Here is a 17925-nt window from a genome sequence, read left to right as displayed (position 1 = left end):
ACAGATTTCAACTTCTTCCTCTTCTTCTTGGCCTTGTATAGAGAGAGAGAGAGAGAGACAATTATTATGACAGAAAAGCTAAGTGGTCGGCTTGAATCAAAGTTCTGATTGATCACTCAGCATTGGGGTAGGGATAGTTTCTTAGATTATGATGATGATGATGATGATGAACGTCTATCATGGCTCGTACCCACTGAGGGGGATACGCCAAGAATCTGGCGGCGGTACATGTTGTAAGAAACTCTGTGGGCTAGATGCATGGATTTCATCTTCTTCCTCTTCTTCCTGGCCTTCTAAAGATGTGACACCGACTCGTAGCAAAAGTACTGACCATAAAGACCCGTAATATTTTCAATACGATAATAGAGAAAATAAAAATAATAACATTGAAACAGAAATCTTGACGTGAATCCCGAAGAAAAATGTCGCTAATTTCTTAATCAACTAGATTGACTCAAGTAACAGCAACACAAATGCCTTCCGATGGACATCCCCAAGCCGACAAAATAAACAGAAGAATAACTGAAATGATGGTTACGAGATAATGATTATCCTCAACAATAACACGTGCCCACTACGGCAGATACGCCAAGGATCGTGCGGTTTCAAATATGATGATATCGGCGTTAACATCTTAATTAAAATAAAGTGTATGTTAGACTAAGAGAATATTTAGAAAAGTGTATTGCGCGGGTATATTGTCATATTTTATTAGTGGTGTGTTGTTATTTTTTTGGAATCATACGGCCATAATAGTTTAGTTATCAATCGTAATGAGGAAAAAACCTTGCGGCGGACCATTATCCATACTTGTAAGAAGCGCTCTCCAATTCGATCACATTTTGTTCTTACGGTGCCTGTGATGATGATGGGGAAAATGGGTAGCTTCCGAATTTCCTTGTAGTATAGCGAAGTTAACGACAAATCGTAGGACAAGCAAACACAAAGCTAGGCGCTAGAGAAACGAGGACACCGAACCCAGCGGCCTGGAAGCAGCGGGAATCGTCCCCAGCGCTCAATGGAGGGGCTGACGGGAACAAAGGCGGCCGGCCACAGCGCCACGCCATAGAAACGTCGCCCAGGGGGGAGAAAGGCCGGCGGCATCGGAGCGGATCGGCGCTTGTTCTGCAAACAAAGTTGGTCCCCGTTCGGGACACGGCGCGAGACTCCCGTAACGTCCCTCGTAGCCAGCGTGCGCCGGAGAACATCACATGTTGAATAGGGAAAAGGGGAAGCGGCGAGGGCGCCGGCGCGGATAGGGAGAGAGCCCCCGACGATGCAAAAAGACGCAAAGCGATCATCCGTGACGCGTGCAGATTCTCCCGAGTGCGCAGGCGCAATGCGCCGCCCCCTCGCCCGCAGGGCCGCGGTGGCAGCACCGGCGGCGGGATCGCGCTCCTTCTTCCTGGCAACCATGGGGTAGTTGTTGCGCTCGCGACCCGTCGGCTGGCCGGGGGAAAATGAAGAGCGAAAGTTGGTAGCCCGCGAGCGCGGCTCCCAACGAGGAAGAAAACGAAGCGACCGATCGCGTTCTGGCTGGATAAAGAACGACCAAGATGCCACGCTCCTTTCTTGTCAAGAAGGTCAAGTACCCGGTGTCCAACCACCATGCCAGCGGGCCCCGCTGGTACCGACAGCCGTCCAGCCCAACGGAGGCGGCGCCGGTGCCGAGCCCGCAGCCCAGCTCGCCCAGCCGCGGCGGCGCCGTCGCCCTGCCGGCCTACGGTGAGTCGTGCCGTTCGTGTGCGCGCCGCGGCGCTAAAGCCACGGCGCCACAAGTGCACGGGCCCGCCCTGGGTCGCGTGTCCGCGCCGAATTATGCCCCGCTCGCTCGATAGGCGCCCACGCTGCACGTAGACGCGCCGCAGGAATAGGCGCAACAGGTCCACGGTTCCTCACGACACAGGCAGCCGCGATCAGCTGGCATGGTCTCGCGCGTACACGAACGCATCTCGGCGCCGCCACGTCTCAACCACGCGCTCTTGCCAAGCGCTGAGCCACCCAACGATTCTCGGTCCATTTGAAGGGTGGCTAGCCGCCGCTTGTCATCTATACTGTATAGCGGTAACAATATGCCAATTTAAATCTCCTCACCAACCGAAACTGCCCAAGAGGCACGATACGCGGAGTCTGCGTAGGCTTTTGAGCAGGGCAGATTGAACGGACAGTCTACGGAATGGACAGTCACGTTCTTGGAGTTGCGGTATTGCAAGACTTATGCAAACCACGCCGCGTGAGCCCGAAGCTATCGCCACCCCGGGGAGTCTGCTTATAATCTTGGTATTGCAAAGATGTAGACAGTGCGAAGGCCAGACCTTCACCCTTTCTGTAGAGCTTTGCAGCACCAGAAGGGGGACACAAAACCAACGACACGCCTTATCGACAGCTTCGGACACGCGCTGGCGTGTGGCACGTACTTTATTTTTGGATATACTGTCCCGACAGCCATTAGCTGGTACCCAATCAGATCGTCAGATTCAAGACAAACAGAAAATTATCTGCGATGAATGCAATGTATCCAACACCGTTGATATGTCACCAGAAGACAACAACGATGAAGTGCGCGCGCTCTGGCACTGGCGCTCTGGCACGAGCGGCGATAGAGACGCAACAGCCCTCTTTATGTGCGACTCCTTCGCGCGGCGGGACGCTGAGGCAGTCTTATTGTCGAATTTAATGCGTAATCATCAATAGGGCCTTAAATTTGCAGCAGCCCTACTATTTCAACGAGAAGAGTAGCATCATAACGTATCTTACACCACTTTTGCTTCTTTTTCAAACCTTTTCTTCTGTGTATTGCTTTGCACCAGAAACGATTCCAGGGTCATGCAGCCGCGATGTAAGAGTCTGGTGCGTTATGTGTTACCTATTGTGTTTTCTATGCCTGGCGTCCATAGCGTGGGTTGTTTTATACATATAAGCATCTTCGCGCTGCAGCCGTTTGCGACGAGAAAGGTGGTTTTCTGGTCGAAAACGACTTGCACGAGCGAGAGCGCAGCTTAGGTTTCTCGGAGGGGGGAGGGCTGTCAACATATTATCTTATACTCTGGAACCTTACAAAACCTGTTGCAGAAAACGTATTAATGCAAATACCGTTTACGCAAGATTGCAGAGCTGGCTTTCCTTAGAGCACAGGCGTTTCTACTTTTCACGAGGGGTTCTCATATCACCCTGTATTACTAAAACTACTAAAAATAATTCTAAATTCATCTGACAGAGAAATTCAGTCTAAGTATGTGCCGGTCTGCGGTACGGTGGTCCACGTTTCGTATGAGTCACCGATATAAAATAATTGGAGCTCAAGGCTTCTAAACGAATACAGCCCTGAAATATATTCTTCTCTGTGTGTTGTTCTTTTTTCCCTCGGTTTTGAACAAGTTTATTTTCTTTCGGGGCAACTTGAGGATATATGGAGTTTTATGCAGCAAGGGCCGGTGATGGCCAAATTGCGCCTCGAAGCAATGTAAAAGAACAGTCCTAAATCGTAATCAAAAGTGAATAACATGTACCGCAGTTTTATATAACGTCGAAGTTCCCTAGATGAACATTCATTCAAGGAATCGGCAGCATGTCTCAAAGCTGCATACACGTAGAAAACACGGAGTTTGATTAAAATACTGCTGTTGCGCGTCGTTGACAGTGATAGGAGTCGACCTCCACACACTTGGTCCATATTATCGTCTCGGATATGTTTGGCGTATGGCGGAGGCGGCTTCACTGGGTGGTGCTCCTTTTGATAACACACGTGCGAGGAATAGCCACTGTGGCCTCAGGATGTAATCACACTCGGCTTTCTTCCAGAGCATCTCAATCACGCCTGAATGCACCGGCGAGGCAGCTGAATTTTCCATAAATTTTTCTTCGGTCTGATTGTCGACGTTAGAAACCTCGTTCAAGATGGCTTCCAAAACAACTACTGGGCTCAGTGCCAACCTTCCTTTTCAGAATCAAGACTCTGACATCAGACCTTGAGCCGCGATGCAGATGCAATGATGGTGTTTTTTTTTTTTTTTTTTTTTTTTTTTTGCAACAAGAAAACGCATACGGCACTCTCAGATGCAGCGGCCGCGGGTTAGCCCGCCTGCTCTTCACTGAACATGCATATCCGCCATGTTGAAGGAGACAGCATCGCGCAGAAAAACTTACTTGGCAAACAGTTTTTTTTTTTTTTTTTTTTTTTTGACAGACTCATGGTCAGTCTTTCAAAGCACAGCTATCATTGACATTGCCCGTTGAACAAATACGCGTGCCCTAGCAAACGACATAATACACCATCGCATTCACAGCTTTCACTTGGATGCCAAGTGGATTTCTTCTCCGATTGTGGTCCACGACGTATAAAAGGCATCTATGCACAAACACGCCTGTAGTACGCAGTTGATGAAACGTGATACTACAGTTCTTGGACTGTTACGTTCTGCTGCAAATTTTACGAGCTTCTTCCCAATTTTATTACTTAGACAGGGTTTACTAAAGTGGTATTCCTAGAAAACAAAGCTTCCAAATTTTCTCAATGGCTGTTTTATGCGCGAAACACCAACTCATAAGCCAGAGTTTAAGCTTTCGAAATTCCTTGCACTTGTGTGTACCGGCCATGTTGAAGTATGTACCACCACTTGCCTCAAATTCAACGCTATAGGGTTTGCAAAAATGCTGAATAACAGACGAAGTAAGAAGCCTCTTGGGGCTCTAGTGGGGTTCAATGACGGAAAAGCCGTCTACTGACTGCAGTACAGGTCGAAGATCCTCAGCTGCGGTCGGAATTCGTCCTAACATCCCTCCTCTACGGCATCCATCACAGATGTTGCCTGGCGACGCACTACCCAACTAAGCCCACTCGCACTTGCAGTACAGTTTATAGGCCAATATTTTTTTTTTTTTTTTGTTATTCGAGTCTTGGTAGATTATGATGTCTCCATTCAATTGTAGTCTATTTTCGTGTTGCTTTTTTTTTTCTTGATACATTCAGAAACGCGGAATAATTTATTTGATAGGATTCTCCAGCATTCACTTCGTATCTTACAGCAATCAACAAGTTGCACATCGCTCCTTTTGCTTTTCGCGCAGACGGCGCGACTAAGCATAGCAGGAACGGCAATCCTGGGCGCCAGTAATGTTAATGATATGGAGGAAATATTGCGACAGCAGACTTTAACCAGACGATACGAGCCCGATTTTTCCAGTTCAAGCTCGCGATGCAGCACAGCACGAAAGCATGACCGCTAAAACTTCGAGCGGTCATGCGTTGCTGCAGAGCAAGCTTGTGTTTGCTGTTTGCGTGTTTAGCTGCATAGCAAGCTTGAACTGGAAAAATAGGGCTCGTTTGGCTGATTCACGCCTTTGCGGCGCACGTGTACTCCAACGCGCGTAGAGCGAAGGCTTCGCTGTCCTTTTTGGCCAACCGCTTTGTACGAGTGTGTTCGCCCGACGCTTCGTGTACCGCACGAAGCAGCCCGGTGGCAGAGGCGCTTGTCGCGCGCGCGCGAGCCATAGGAGCGTCGCGGGAAGCGTGGCCGGAAGCCTCGAGGCGGTCGACCATGGCAGCGGGGCCCGGGCGCTCGGCCATTAGGAAATGAAGCGCCGTACGTGACACAGCCTATCGAACAGCTTGGTCCAAAAGTCGCCGGCTCACGCTGGCTTGGCAGAAAACAGAGAGAAATGGCAACGCAGGCGTACGCAAAAGGAGGAAAAAAAAAAAAAAAAAACGAAGGGGAAGAAAAAAGGCGGGAGGGTCGCGATCACTGTACGCGCAAAGAACCACGGAAAGGGGGAGGAGGACATCTGTTGTGCCCGTCGTCATTGGCCGCGGCCGATCACGTGAGCCGGGGGCGTCACGTAGTTCTCGCAATAATTACCTGTTCAGCCACGAGCGCGCGCAATTAGAAGACTTCAATATATATACGGGCCATTTTGCCTCGCCTAGCGCCTCTCCCCCAGCGCGTTTTCTTTTTCTTTTTTTCCTGTTTTTTTCTCTTTCTTTCTTTTCGCCGAGCACTTTCTTTTGCTGGCTGCCCACGGCCGCTGGCCGCTGGGCACCGCGGCTCGCGTACGCGGCCGCTTCATTACGGCGCCAGGCTGACGGTGCTCGTGGCCCGTCTGTTAGGCCGGAAACGCTAATTGCGTATACACTAGAACGGCTTTCCGAATTAGTGCCACCGTTGGTTCATGCCCGCGGACCCTGCTCCTGTGTCATGAAGCGTCACCCCACTATATGTACGCTGCTGCCCACACCCCTTTTACGCGCTGTGTTTCTTTTTTTCCCCTCCCGCTAGAACAACAGTCGACGCTAACCCGCTCGACAATAGCCGAGTGCCCGCGCAACTTGTGAGCTTGCGTTCAAGCGTTATGCACACTCGCAGGGGACGTCGACACGGCAGACAACCATGTCTGCCAGGGACGTTGTGTTTTACCGCGTGTTCCCATGGGGTCATTGTTTGTTCTGAATGAAAGAACGATCGCGCAGAGTTGAAGTTGGGGATTGGGACACAAGAGCAGGCAACAACGCTATCCGAATTTCCGGTGACAAGCTGTACCTTCGAATTTCAGAAACATATACATCACGAGGGTCACGAGAAACAGCAGCATCAGTTAACCGGCCACACCTGTAGGAAGCGGCTTAAGCCACTGTGAAGAATCAAGAGTAACCAGATACTGAACAGGCCACCGTCTGCCTCAATCAGTGAATCACTTCGACACCAAGTTTAAGCGCCAAGCCAACTGCCATCTTCCCGTTGAATACATGTGAAACACTAAAATGCTTTCATTGAGCAATCGCTCGCGTGATTTGAAGAAAATATGGTCATTGAAGAGGAACAGCTCTATTATATTGACTGTTCGAAGCCGAAATTTGAACCCGGGCCTCAATTCTTGTAAAAAAAATCACAAATAAGATATATATATATATATATATATATATATATATATGAAGCAGCATGAGTTTACAGCCGTACCTTTGGACAACAAACGATATCAAAACACTTTTTTTCAAACTCTATCAGTTAGATTATCCAAAGCGGATAAATACGATGTAATAGTTTCCAGCTCACAAACAAAGTATTAAATATACGAGAGTTCTGCAAACGTCCTACTTACAAGTCAGCGATATTTCAGAGCCATATATGATATATCACTGTACCTTAGGGGACCCAATAGATGCAGTTCAGAGAATTGTGATATAGGTTTGTTTTGCTCGGTCAGAGGGCTGTCAACTTCGTACTTCATTTTTCTTTTTAATTGATTTTGGGAATTTCTTTTCAAAATATTGATGGTGTAAATTAGAAGAAAAGTGCTCCTGACAGTCAGGATATTCGATTTTTGTTAATACAGCAAGCTTCACCAAAATTGAAAAAAAAAAGTGATTTATCTCTTCTCGCGTGTTTAGAAAGCAGCTTTTGAAATAAAACTTCCTCTTAAAAAAGAGCCCTAATGAGTGGACCAAGTTCCATCGCGTGGTGCAAAAACAAAACAAGAAAGAAAATGCAGGCGTGTTTTATAATATCTCTGCAGGCGCAAAAAAAAACTCAACAAAAACAAATGAACAGCAATTTAACGGCAACTTTCACGTGTCTTCCTGTTTCACACGCCCACCTGCTTGTTGTCACGCAAGTTTATTCATTTATCCTAAATTATCAACGGTAATGAAAAGCTCAATACCAACGCTTCCGCACGCAAGCAGTGAAAGTAACTTTAAATATTAAAAATGAAAAAGAGAAGGCACTACAAAAAATTTATAAATCTGTTCACTAGAAATTAGCCACTGAGCTCAAGCTTGTGCGTAATATGGTAAATGCCGCGAGCACTGCTCCACTCTTTTTGCAGGCATGATTGAATGTGGAGCCATCGATAAGCGAGCAACGGGAAAGAACCTGTCGACGTAAAAAAAAAAATATCGACGTTATTTTTTTCCCTCGGTCACGAACTATTTTACTTCGAGAGAGAGAATAAAAGAATAGGACGGTAGCATAAGCTCTGGCAATGACGCGCTTTTTTTTTTCTTTTGTAATCTGCTTTCCCGCTTTTCTAAGGAAAATGATGAAATAAAGAGCACTACAGGCGATCATCCATCACAAACGGCAGGTGAGGAGACAAAGCCTACCTTGTTTGTTGCAAGCTCACAATCGCTTGCGAGACAGCACGCCAACGCCTTCTCGTGTTTAACATAACTTGCGCGTGGTCTCTGTTTTCCTTTCCTTCTATGTATACATGTTTTCTGACTAGGTTTTAACGCATCTATTCCGCCTCATTCCGTTCTGCTGAGGGGAATGTTTCATCGGCGTCATATGAAAAGGCTAGACTGCGTGCGTTCTTGTTGACACGGGCGTCCCCACGTCGGTTTCGCTTCTTTCGGCGCACCCGTAGGCAGGTGCATTTGCACTGGAAGTCGCGTGAACGCCCATGAACGATGATGGCGGGAAGCCATCCTTGACAAATGCATTAGTGCAGGATGTACGGAAGTCGCCCTGCGGCATTCAACGAGGTCGCGCGACAGTTTTGTAGGGAAAGGGACTTGAGGCCGCCGCGGGACTTTGAATATCCTTATATAGAAGTCAGCTCTGTTTCCACTTTCACTTTGTTTCCTCAAATACTTTGGCGGTATTACATAAGGGCACTAGTTTTAAAAGCAGTCGAGTGCAGCGCTCCCGTTATGTTGACGCACAGCAGTTGGTTACTGTTCCCACGAGGGCTGCGAGCAGGCTCCAACCTGAAGCTATGGCGAGAAAAAGAAAATTGAAGTCCCATGCACGTTCCCAGCTCATGCGATACTCGCATGCGACACTGAATGCGACAGCAGAAAATGGTCCTCGGTTCGCTCATTGCGTCACTCTATCTGACGATCACATTGGTATATTTACGCATATCATGGGTTCGTGGAATTTTTGGCTGCCACTTGTCTCGTTCTCCAAACGCCCACTAACGCCTTTCTTGTGACAATCCGACACACCCATGGTTGGCGAACACGTTATTATTCAGTGCGTCCTGGAATTTCGACCCTTAATTTCGACCCTGCGCCAAGAAAATCAAGCTTTTATGCTTAACGTAATACACGAAGTATGGCGTGCACATGAGCAGTGACACGGTTTGCTTATAGTGTGAGCGTATCAGACAGCACAATTTTCATTCCTGGACGCGACGCTGAAAAGCCTGGCGTCTGCAGCGATTTAGGCAAGCCAGGAGAACAAGGGTGTCGGTTGTTGTTGGCGGTACAGCGTCGTGCTTCCACTTCGACAAAGACGAAGTGGATATATATATATATATATATATATATATATATATATATATATATATATGCATGTGTGCGTGCGTGCGTGCGTGCGTGTGCGTGTGTGTGTGTGCGTGCGTGCGTGAGTGCGTGTTGTAAAAAAGCTTGCTCGCCGCTCAGTCTCTTTCGTATATATGTATCCTTCTGTACCATCTTATACATATGCACAAAAAATAATCGCTGCGATCATTGAATGTATCGGTGCTTTTGCAGGGATCATTTTTCACTGATTACGTTTGCATGCATGACGCAACAATTTGTTGCTGACTGCTAACCCCTGTCTCACACGACGAGTGTAAAAAGGTGTGTCAACCGACGTTAACGTGAAGAAATACAAGGTCGAGGTACATGGTATATGTATTTATACGGACTGAAATTGATGCATTAATAATGATGACATGCTGCATCATGATATTTTTCCATTATTTGCACTACGTTCTTAATTTCATTATCAGACCTTACATTTTTTTCCGGACCCTCTATTTGTATTATTCATGTCGAGCTTTCGCTTTCATTTTTTGTTTTATATAACGCATGTAGGTCGACGTTGCCTTGTTTCGCGTCGTCTTTTGCTGACATTATTTTCTATTTTTATCTTTCTTTCTGCCCGAGAGGCCAGGTGGGCCGGCTCCGGAGATAGTGCAGTCTATGGTGCACTTTGGTTAATTGTCGACTATATTGATGCTAATTACGTCCATACCGTTCATTTTACCTACTCCGCGACTAATATTCGCTTCTTGCCTTGTTGATGCCTCATTTTGATACCTTTTTCGATTCGCTAAGACGCTCTGGAGGCGCGAAAGGGCCATTTTTTGACCAATAAGCCGGATAGACAACCTATTCCGACGTGCTGCAAACCCGTGCGAAGTCGCCAAAGAAGACCTTGTCCTCAAAACTCGCCTGGCCATCTTAACACCATAATGCGGGCAATTAACGGCGGCACCTTTTTTGTCGCCACTTTCACTCCGCGATAACGCCAGCGGCCTCGGCGGACGCATGCTCATTACGACGACGCTGCAGGCATGCCATCCACACAGCGTCGTTTGTCATATCGTCGGCGGCACCCTGTGGCCAGCAGAGTAAGCCGGATAGCGGCAATCAAGTCCGCGTCGTCCTTTTCACCTGCGAAGCTATATAGCCCCCCCACCCCCACCCTCCCCGCTACAACGTGTGCCGCGGTTGCTGAGTCTCGCGGACGCCAAAATAACCGCTCCAGGATCGATCACACCGTGCGACCACACTGGGCGTGCGGCCGCTTACGCAGGGATGGAAGCGAAAAGAAAGCGGCAGTTGCCGCAAACGGCAATTCCCCTTCTGTCAACGACGCTTCCCTCGGTCGGTGATATGGAGGGGCTGTGCGCGCGGCATGAACGACGGCGGCGCTCGTTGTTTACGGTCGCGGGAGGCCACTAATGAGAAGCCCTCCCTCTAATTTTCTGCACAGCACGGCCTGTATACCGGCAATGGCGCTGCTTAGGTAGTCGCTGTCCGTACGCGCACGCGGCTACGTATTTTGCCGGGGGATACCGCGGCAACTCGTCGCTCTTGCTCTCGATGTGCTGCCGACCCTGACATCAGTCTATCGTAGGTACGGTAATGTTATATAAAATTGTGTTGGGGATTTCTGTCAATTCCAATTTTGCAAACTCATTTGATGAACATTGATTCGGATAGTAATTTCATAATTACAATTACAGATATATATATATATATATATATATATATATATATATATAGGTAATAATAAGACAGACCAGGACACAAAGGCACAGTAAAAAACACATTACCGCGGACTACAAGGATATTTCCAGGTGTGTTGTAAATGGAAAGAGCATAATGCGCGTCAATAACTGTGCTTCTATGACATTGCCTTTCCTTCGCTGACTTTGCAATTAGTCGGAAGTATTAAGCGAGGAGCAGTAAAATAAGCAGTGACACGGTTTGACCCCTCCCCCGTTTATAAACGTAAGGAAAACAACTCTCATCCATGCAAAGTACGAGTTAATTGGCATGTGCTCGGGGCCGTTACTTGTTTTACTCCTAAGACACTTTCAGATATCACTATGGACGCTATATTCTCGCACTACATCAGACATGTAAATGCAAAATTTGTTTCTTTGTGCTGTTTCCAGTGATCAAGGCTTAGGAAAGGAAATTCGCAAGTCAATAAGCCTCCTAAGTATAGGTGCCTATGAAACTAGCTTAGTGTTATCAGTGATTGGCTGTCTGTTTCAGAAATATTTGTAAAAGAACTACCCTGGCGCCAATTTTCAAGGCCACACGGGTCGCTTCTACTAGCTCCAACAATAATGCCATTCGCCCAACGCCCACATTGCAGCTCGGTCGGTTCGCGTGCAAACGGATGATCTTGCCGTGCCCGCTCCTTTCTCGCTTTAATAACGGGCAGATGCGAGGCGCGCCGTGCACCAAAGAAAAAACGAAGGCCCAAGCGTCGCCACGTCGCGCTCGTGATCATCAGAACGCATCTTTGTTTACCGTTGCCAGCAGAGTGCGCGTCCTCTGCGTGCGCGGCTATGTGGCTGCGATGAGAAGCCGACTTGTTGGACGCGGCACCTGCGGAGACGATTCCGTGCGGCGCATCGCGTTCTGCGCTCGCCCGCACTGAGGCACCCACGTAATCCTTTAACAGCTAGCGTGACTTGTGCCTATAAATATTTCCCGAGACGTTTCCCTGAGTCACGCCAAGGTGACAAAGAGCCACGCCTGCACCGTAGCGCAGCAACGCTTCGCGAGGCTCTGCTGCAGCGTCGTTTCGCCCGCAGACGAGGGCCACGCTTGAAAACGGTGCGGCGGCGGCGAGGCAGGTACTATAACTCCCCCCCCCCCCCCCCCCCCACCACCACCACCACCACCACCCCCTGAATAGGAGGAGAGAGAGGAGGGGTGGTACCTGGTCCCGAGATAGTGCTCCTCGCACGCCAGCCACTAAGCGCCCGCATTTGTTCGTGCCCGCGCTGGCCACGATAGGATCCCGCCGCGGTGCAGTCTCATTTGCGGAGTGATCGAAGGAACGCCGAGAAGCGGCCACGCGATCATTAGCCTTCGCGAAGGACTCGGTTTCAACGCGCCGTGTTGCTCCAGATCTCGGCTTCGATAAGGGCGCCCACCACGTGCGAGCTGCTCATCTGCGAAGCCATCAGCGAACCCTCGGCGACAGGCCATCTGTCGCCCGGGCCGCGCGTGCACGCATTCTCGAGAGAGAACCGCCGGGCTCCGGATTAAAGGGATTATGCACGCTCGTCGCGCACGCGAGCGTGTTGCTCAGTTCGCAGCCGTTAGGTCACAGGTGTAATGGTCGAATCCGCCGGGAAGGAGAGACGCGTGATCTGCGAGGCTTTAAGGCGTTCGCCACTCGGAATCGCCTGTCTGCTTTTGCCTAACGAATGGATACATTGGGCAGACCACGCGAGAAGCTCTGTAAGCTGAAAGCTTATGTGCCGTCGAGGTACTCTGCATCGCTGCGCGCGCATAGGCAGCGGAGTTAAGGTATAGTACACACCTAATCTTGTTTGTTCAAACGAAAAAGTAGAGTAACTGCTGAGGAAGGCGACCAATGCAAGTATTAATAAACCGAGAACATGAGGAAATCACTTCAGCGCTAAAATTTTGCTCCTTTGATCTGCTGCAGTTTTCCTAAATACGTAAGATGCGCGGCGTCGCATGATTCGCACAAGCTATATAATACGAATCAAGACGAAGTTGCTTTTCAGATACTATTTCATTTACTGCTTAGGTTTATTTTCTGTCCGGATAGCAGTACACACGAAGTATAAAATTAAATCGTTCTCTCTAATCCTTGCCACCAACGCTCCCTAAATTCTAAAACCTGACAAAAGCATTAGTTTCCTTTGCTGCAGCCGGCAAAGTGCACAAAAATGTCGCGGAAATATATCGATTGAACCCATCAAGGAGTATATTCCATGTATGCTCTAGGGACGGTGGGTGTGGTGGGGGACAAAAAAAGGAAAGAAGAAAAATAGCTCCAAGTATATGGTGTTCAACGGACTGCAGTCACGTTATTCTGTAACGTGATTATGGGTGTCGCCATATTCGAGGACGAAAATTTAACTCCGGTCTTCTTCTTGTATTATAGCCTTCGCGTAACTGGTCCGCATTAGTTTGGACCACAGTTTACGCTGGTGTGCATCGGTGGCGTTTTATCAGCGTTAGGACGTTGTGGCGCTGGGCACCATGCCGTGTGTTTGATTTCAGCCGCGGGAGCAACATATCCAGAGATGCGAAACGCAACAACCGTGAGCCGAGATACCGACGCAAAATTTTAAAATTTGTCAAATTTTATAAGACTAATTAATTCATCATCATCATCAGCAGCCTATTTTATGTCCACTGCAGGACGAAGGCCTCTCCCTGCGGTCTCCAATTACCCCTGACTTGGGCTAGCGTATTCGAACTTGCGCCTGCAAATTTCCTAACTTCATCATCCCATCTGGTTTTCTGCCGACCTCGACTGCGCTTCCCTTCTCTTGGTATCCATTCTGTAACCCTAATGGTCCACCGGTTATCCATCCTACGCATTACATGGCCTGCCAAGCTCCATTTCTTCCGCTTAATGTCAACTAGAATATCGGCTATCCCCGTTTCTTCTCTGATCCACATCTCTCTCTTCCTGTCTCTTAACGTTAGTCCTAAGATTTTTCGTTCCATCGCTCTTTGTGCGGTCCTTAACTTGTTCTCGAGCTTCTTTGTTAACCTCCAAGTTTCTGCCCCATATGTTAGCACCGGTAGAATGCAATGATTATACACTTTTCTTTTCAACGACAGCGGTAAGCTCCCAGTTAGGATTTGGCAGTGCCTGCCGTATGCACTCCAACCCAATTTTATTCTTGTGTAAATTACTTTCACGTGATCAGGGTCCCCTGTGAGTAATTTACCTAGATAAACGTACTCCTTCATAGACTCTAGAGGCTGACTGGCGATCCTGAATTCTTGTTCCCTTGCCAGGCTATTGAACATTTTCTTTGTCTTCTGCATATTAATCTTCAACCCCACTCTTACACTTTCTCGGTTAAGGTCCTCAGTCATTTGCTGTAATTCGTCTCCATTGTTGCTGAATAGGACAATGTCATCAGCAAATCGGAGGTTGCTGAGATATTCACCGTTGATCCTCACTCCTAAGCTTTCCCAGTCTAAGAGCTTGAGTACTTCTTCTAGGCATGCAGTGAATAGCATTGAAGAGATTGTGTCTCCTTGCCTGACCCCTTTCTTGATAGGTAACTTTCTACTTTTCTTGTGGAGAACCAAGGTAGCTGTGGAATCCTTGTAGATGTTTGCTAAGATATTCACGTATGCCTCGTGTACTCCTTGATTACGCAATGCCTCTATGACTGCTGGGATCTCTACCGAATCAAATGCCTTTTCATAATCTATGAAAGCCATATAGAGAGGTTGATTGTATTCCGCAGATTTCTCGATTACCTGATTGATGACATGGATATCAGACTAATTAATTATTTATTAGTAATTCATTAAACAGAAGTCCATTCTTTGACGCCCGTTAGCCTTTTCTTTATGCATTGCTTCGGCATCTCTCGCGAATCAGGTGTGGTTCGGCGGGTAATTCTCAGTCATCAATCGGCACTTGTGGGTGTAATCGGTCCTATAGAAACAGTCTGCCTATATAGTTTAAACGAGTAATGAGGACATCCATGGCTTTCCCCTAAACGCTTCATTTGCGTTTCGGACATGTCGTGCTATACCCAACTAGATAGGTGCGACACACATTCGGAGAATTCTTTTTTTACCGCGTTATTTTTTCGTAAAACATACGAACCGTTGCATCAACCCCGCATTGGCTTTCCGTACGAATAATACTAGAATATCGGCTATCCCCGTTTGTTCTCTGATCCACACCGCTCTCTTCCTGTCTCTTAACGTTAGTCCTAAGATTTTTCGTTCCATCGCTCTTTGTGCGGTCCTTAACTTGTTCTCGAGCTTCTTTGTTAACCTCCAAGTTTCTGCCCCATATGTTAGCACCGGTAGAATGCAATGATTGTACACTTTTCTTTTCAACGACAGTGGTAAGCTCCCAGTCAGGATTTGGTAATGCCTGCCGTATGCACTCCAACCCAATTTTATTCTTCTGTAAATTTCTTTCTCGTGATCAGGGTCCCCTGTGAGTAATTGACCTAGATAAACGTACTCCTTTACAGACTCTAGAGGCTGACTGGCGATCCTGAATTCTTATTCTCTTGCCAGGCTATTGAACATTATCTTTGTCTTCTGCATATTCATCTTCAACCCAATTCTTACACTTTCTCGATTAAGGTCCTCAATCATTTGTTGTAATTCGTCTCCATTGTTGCTGAATAGGGATAGCCGATATTTTAGTTGACATTAAGCGGAAGAAATGGAGCTGGGCAGGCCATGTAATGCGTAGGATGGATAACCGGTGGACCATTAGGGTTACAGAATGGATACCAAGAGAAGGGAAGCGCAGTCGAGGTCGGCAGAAAACCAGATGGGATGATGAAGTTAGGAAATTTGCAGGCGCAAGTTGGAATACGCTAGCGCAAGACAGGGGTAATTGGAGATCGCAGGGAGAGGCCTTCGTCCTGCAGTGGACATAAAATATAGGCTGATGATGATGATGATGACGAATAATACTGAAAATTTACGGAATCATGACTGCACGGAGATTTTATCAGCACATATTTTTGTTTTAGTATTTTAAATCTCGAGTGCTGTTACCTATCATTTCGCAGTGGGACTGTACCACGGAGGAAGAGAGACGTCTAACTGTTCCATTCACTTAGCTCATCCAACTAATGTGTCGGCGAGGTGGCACGCCTGTATGGGCAACCAGGGGCGCTATAACGTAAAATGATTCCAAACTGTTTTGATTCCAAACTCCTGACGTCAAATTTACGCAACCACCGACGCAAGCATCGGGCGGTGACCTGCAGCGTTGTCTGAACAACCCAATCAAACACTCTCCTCGTTTATAGGAAGTCACCTTTGTTCGCATTCAAAACCAATAACATTGTCTACACTCAGCGGTTTTTCTTATCTAATTGGCTGACAAGAGGCGAAGAGCACGCTCTAGTGGAGAGGGTTTCGATGGGGCCGAGCCACCACAGTCAAAATAGATAACCGCATGAAGAGGGTGGTGCCGGCTTCTCCGATTGGTCCGCTTCGCCTTGCTTAGCTTGCGGTGGCTGGTCGAAAATCGCGGCGGCGTGCAACGGAAGGATAAGAATGCTGCTAAAACGGATCCTCAGCAAGGAAGAGTTGGCAGAGCGCTGTCGAATGCATGCCGAAAAGGCTCGCTAACGTTTTACTGCCATGCAAAAGGTTTATCATGCGCCAATAAATACATGCTCACCGGCAGGTGCGAGTAGCGAGGGCCTGAGCGATCGGCGGGCAGCCATCTTCTATTCCTTTCGGAACGGGGCAGTCTGTGGCTATTCAGGGCCGGTATTTTGTAGCGATGCCTTTAAAGTAATAATGCCTTTTCGCGCTTATCGCGCTTTGTCAGTGGTCAGAGCGACGGTCTGCTCGCATTATCAACGTTGATATCGTAAGCGGACCGTCGCTCTGACCACTGACAAGCGCGATAAGCGCGAAAAGGCATTATTACTTTAAAAGCATTGCTACAAAATAGCGGCCCAGGGCCGGTATTTTGTAGTGATGCCTTCAAAGTAATAATGCCTCTTCGCGCTTATCGCGCTTTGTCAGTGGTCGGAGCGACGGTCCACTCGCGTTATCAACGGGATCCGCCGGCCGTGAGCGGTGGATGATAAGACTAGAGTAGAATAAGTCATAATGCCTCGCTACAAAATCGCGGCCCAGAAAAAAATCCAGTTTTGTTCGGCATATTAATGCATTTTTTTCGCGTACACCTCACTTTGACGTGGTGAGTTTTCGCGGTTTTGTGATGTCGCGTGACAGACAGGCGAAGTGGGCGTACCCAGAAAACATAGGACCAATAGTAGAGGGCTAACGGTGAAAACGCGTCGAATCAGGAATGATTATTTTTCTTTTGTGCAGTTTAATCATGCATAATCAGTGTGTACACGTTATATCAGATGGGGAGCTATCGCGGTTTTCGTGACGTCGCGTGACAGACAGGGGAAGTTGGGAGTGGCCCGAAAATGTTTTGACAAATCGTGGAGGCTGATTGCAGAAATTGGAATCAAAACAGTTTGGAATCATTTTACGTTATAGCGCCCCAGTCAGAAATTTCGCGTACCGACAGCAGCGCCATAACGCACAAACAAGTCAGCGGAGGAAACAGTTTTCAGTAGCACATGCTGCATTTTTGCGTCAGCAAATTCACCGCTCATCTTGAGCCGCACGTGTCCAGTCTCTTACTTCACTGGGAACCGGAGTGCTAGAATGTAGAAGCGCATCCGCGCCTCGCAGCGTGCATGGCCGCGGACCAAGCTTGGCTGGACGCTTCGGGCAAAAACAAACGCCGATACAGGCGTGCGTCTGTTATCGTTCAAAATGTCGTGCCATTTTTGTGGCCTCCCTGACCTCCCTACCGGAAGCTGTCCGCATATTTTAGTTGCACACTCAAACTGCCGTAGCGCCTCCTTGCCAGCGCTGCATGGTTCCCCTTGGCGTTCCACAGTCACGCCTCTGCCGCATGTTCTATTCGCTTTCTTCCTGTTAGCTATAGGCCG

General features: G+C 48.0%; 1 protein-coding gene across 1 annotated transcript in view; it reads left to right on the top strand.

Moving 5' to 3' along the window:
- The first annotated feature begins 1473 nt into the window (after window positions 1-1473).
- Window positions 1474-17925, top strand: part of LOC119444783 (transcriptional repressor scratch 1) — a 40910-nt gene continuing 24458 nt past the window's right edge. Inside the window, exon 1 of the mRNA XM_037709159.2 lies at window positions 1474-1725. Within this exon, the coding sequence (XP_037565087.1) occupies window positions 1557-1725 (169 nt within the window). The 5' untranslated portion in view covers window positions 1474-1556. The remainder of the gene's footprint in view (window positions 1726-17925) is intronic.

This window comes from Dermacentor silvarum, chromosome 1 (assembly GCF_013339745.2).
Source record: "Dermacentor silvarum isolate Dsil-2018 chromosome 1, BIME_Dsil_1.4, whole genome shotgun sequence".
Taxonomy (NCBI): domain Eukaryota; kingdom Metazoa; phylum Arthropoda; class Arachnida; order Ixodida; family Ixodidae; genus Dermacentor; species Dermacentor silvarum.
Note: the sequence above shows the minus strand (reverse complement) of the source record. Positions and strands in the feature narration are given on the sequence as shown.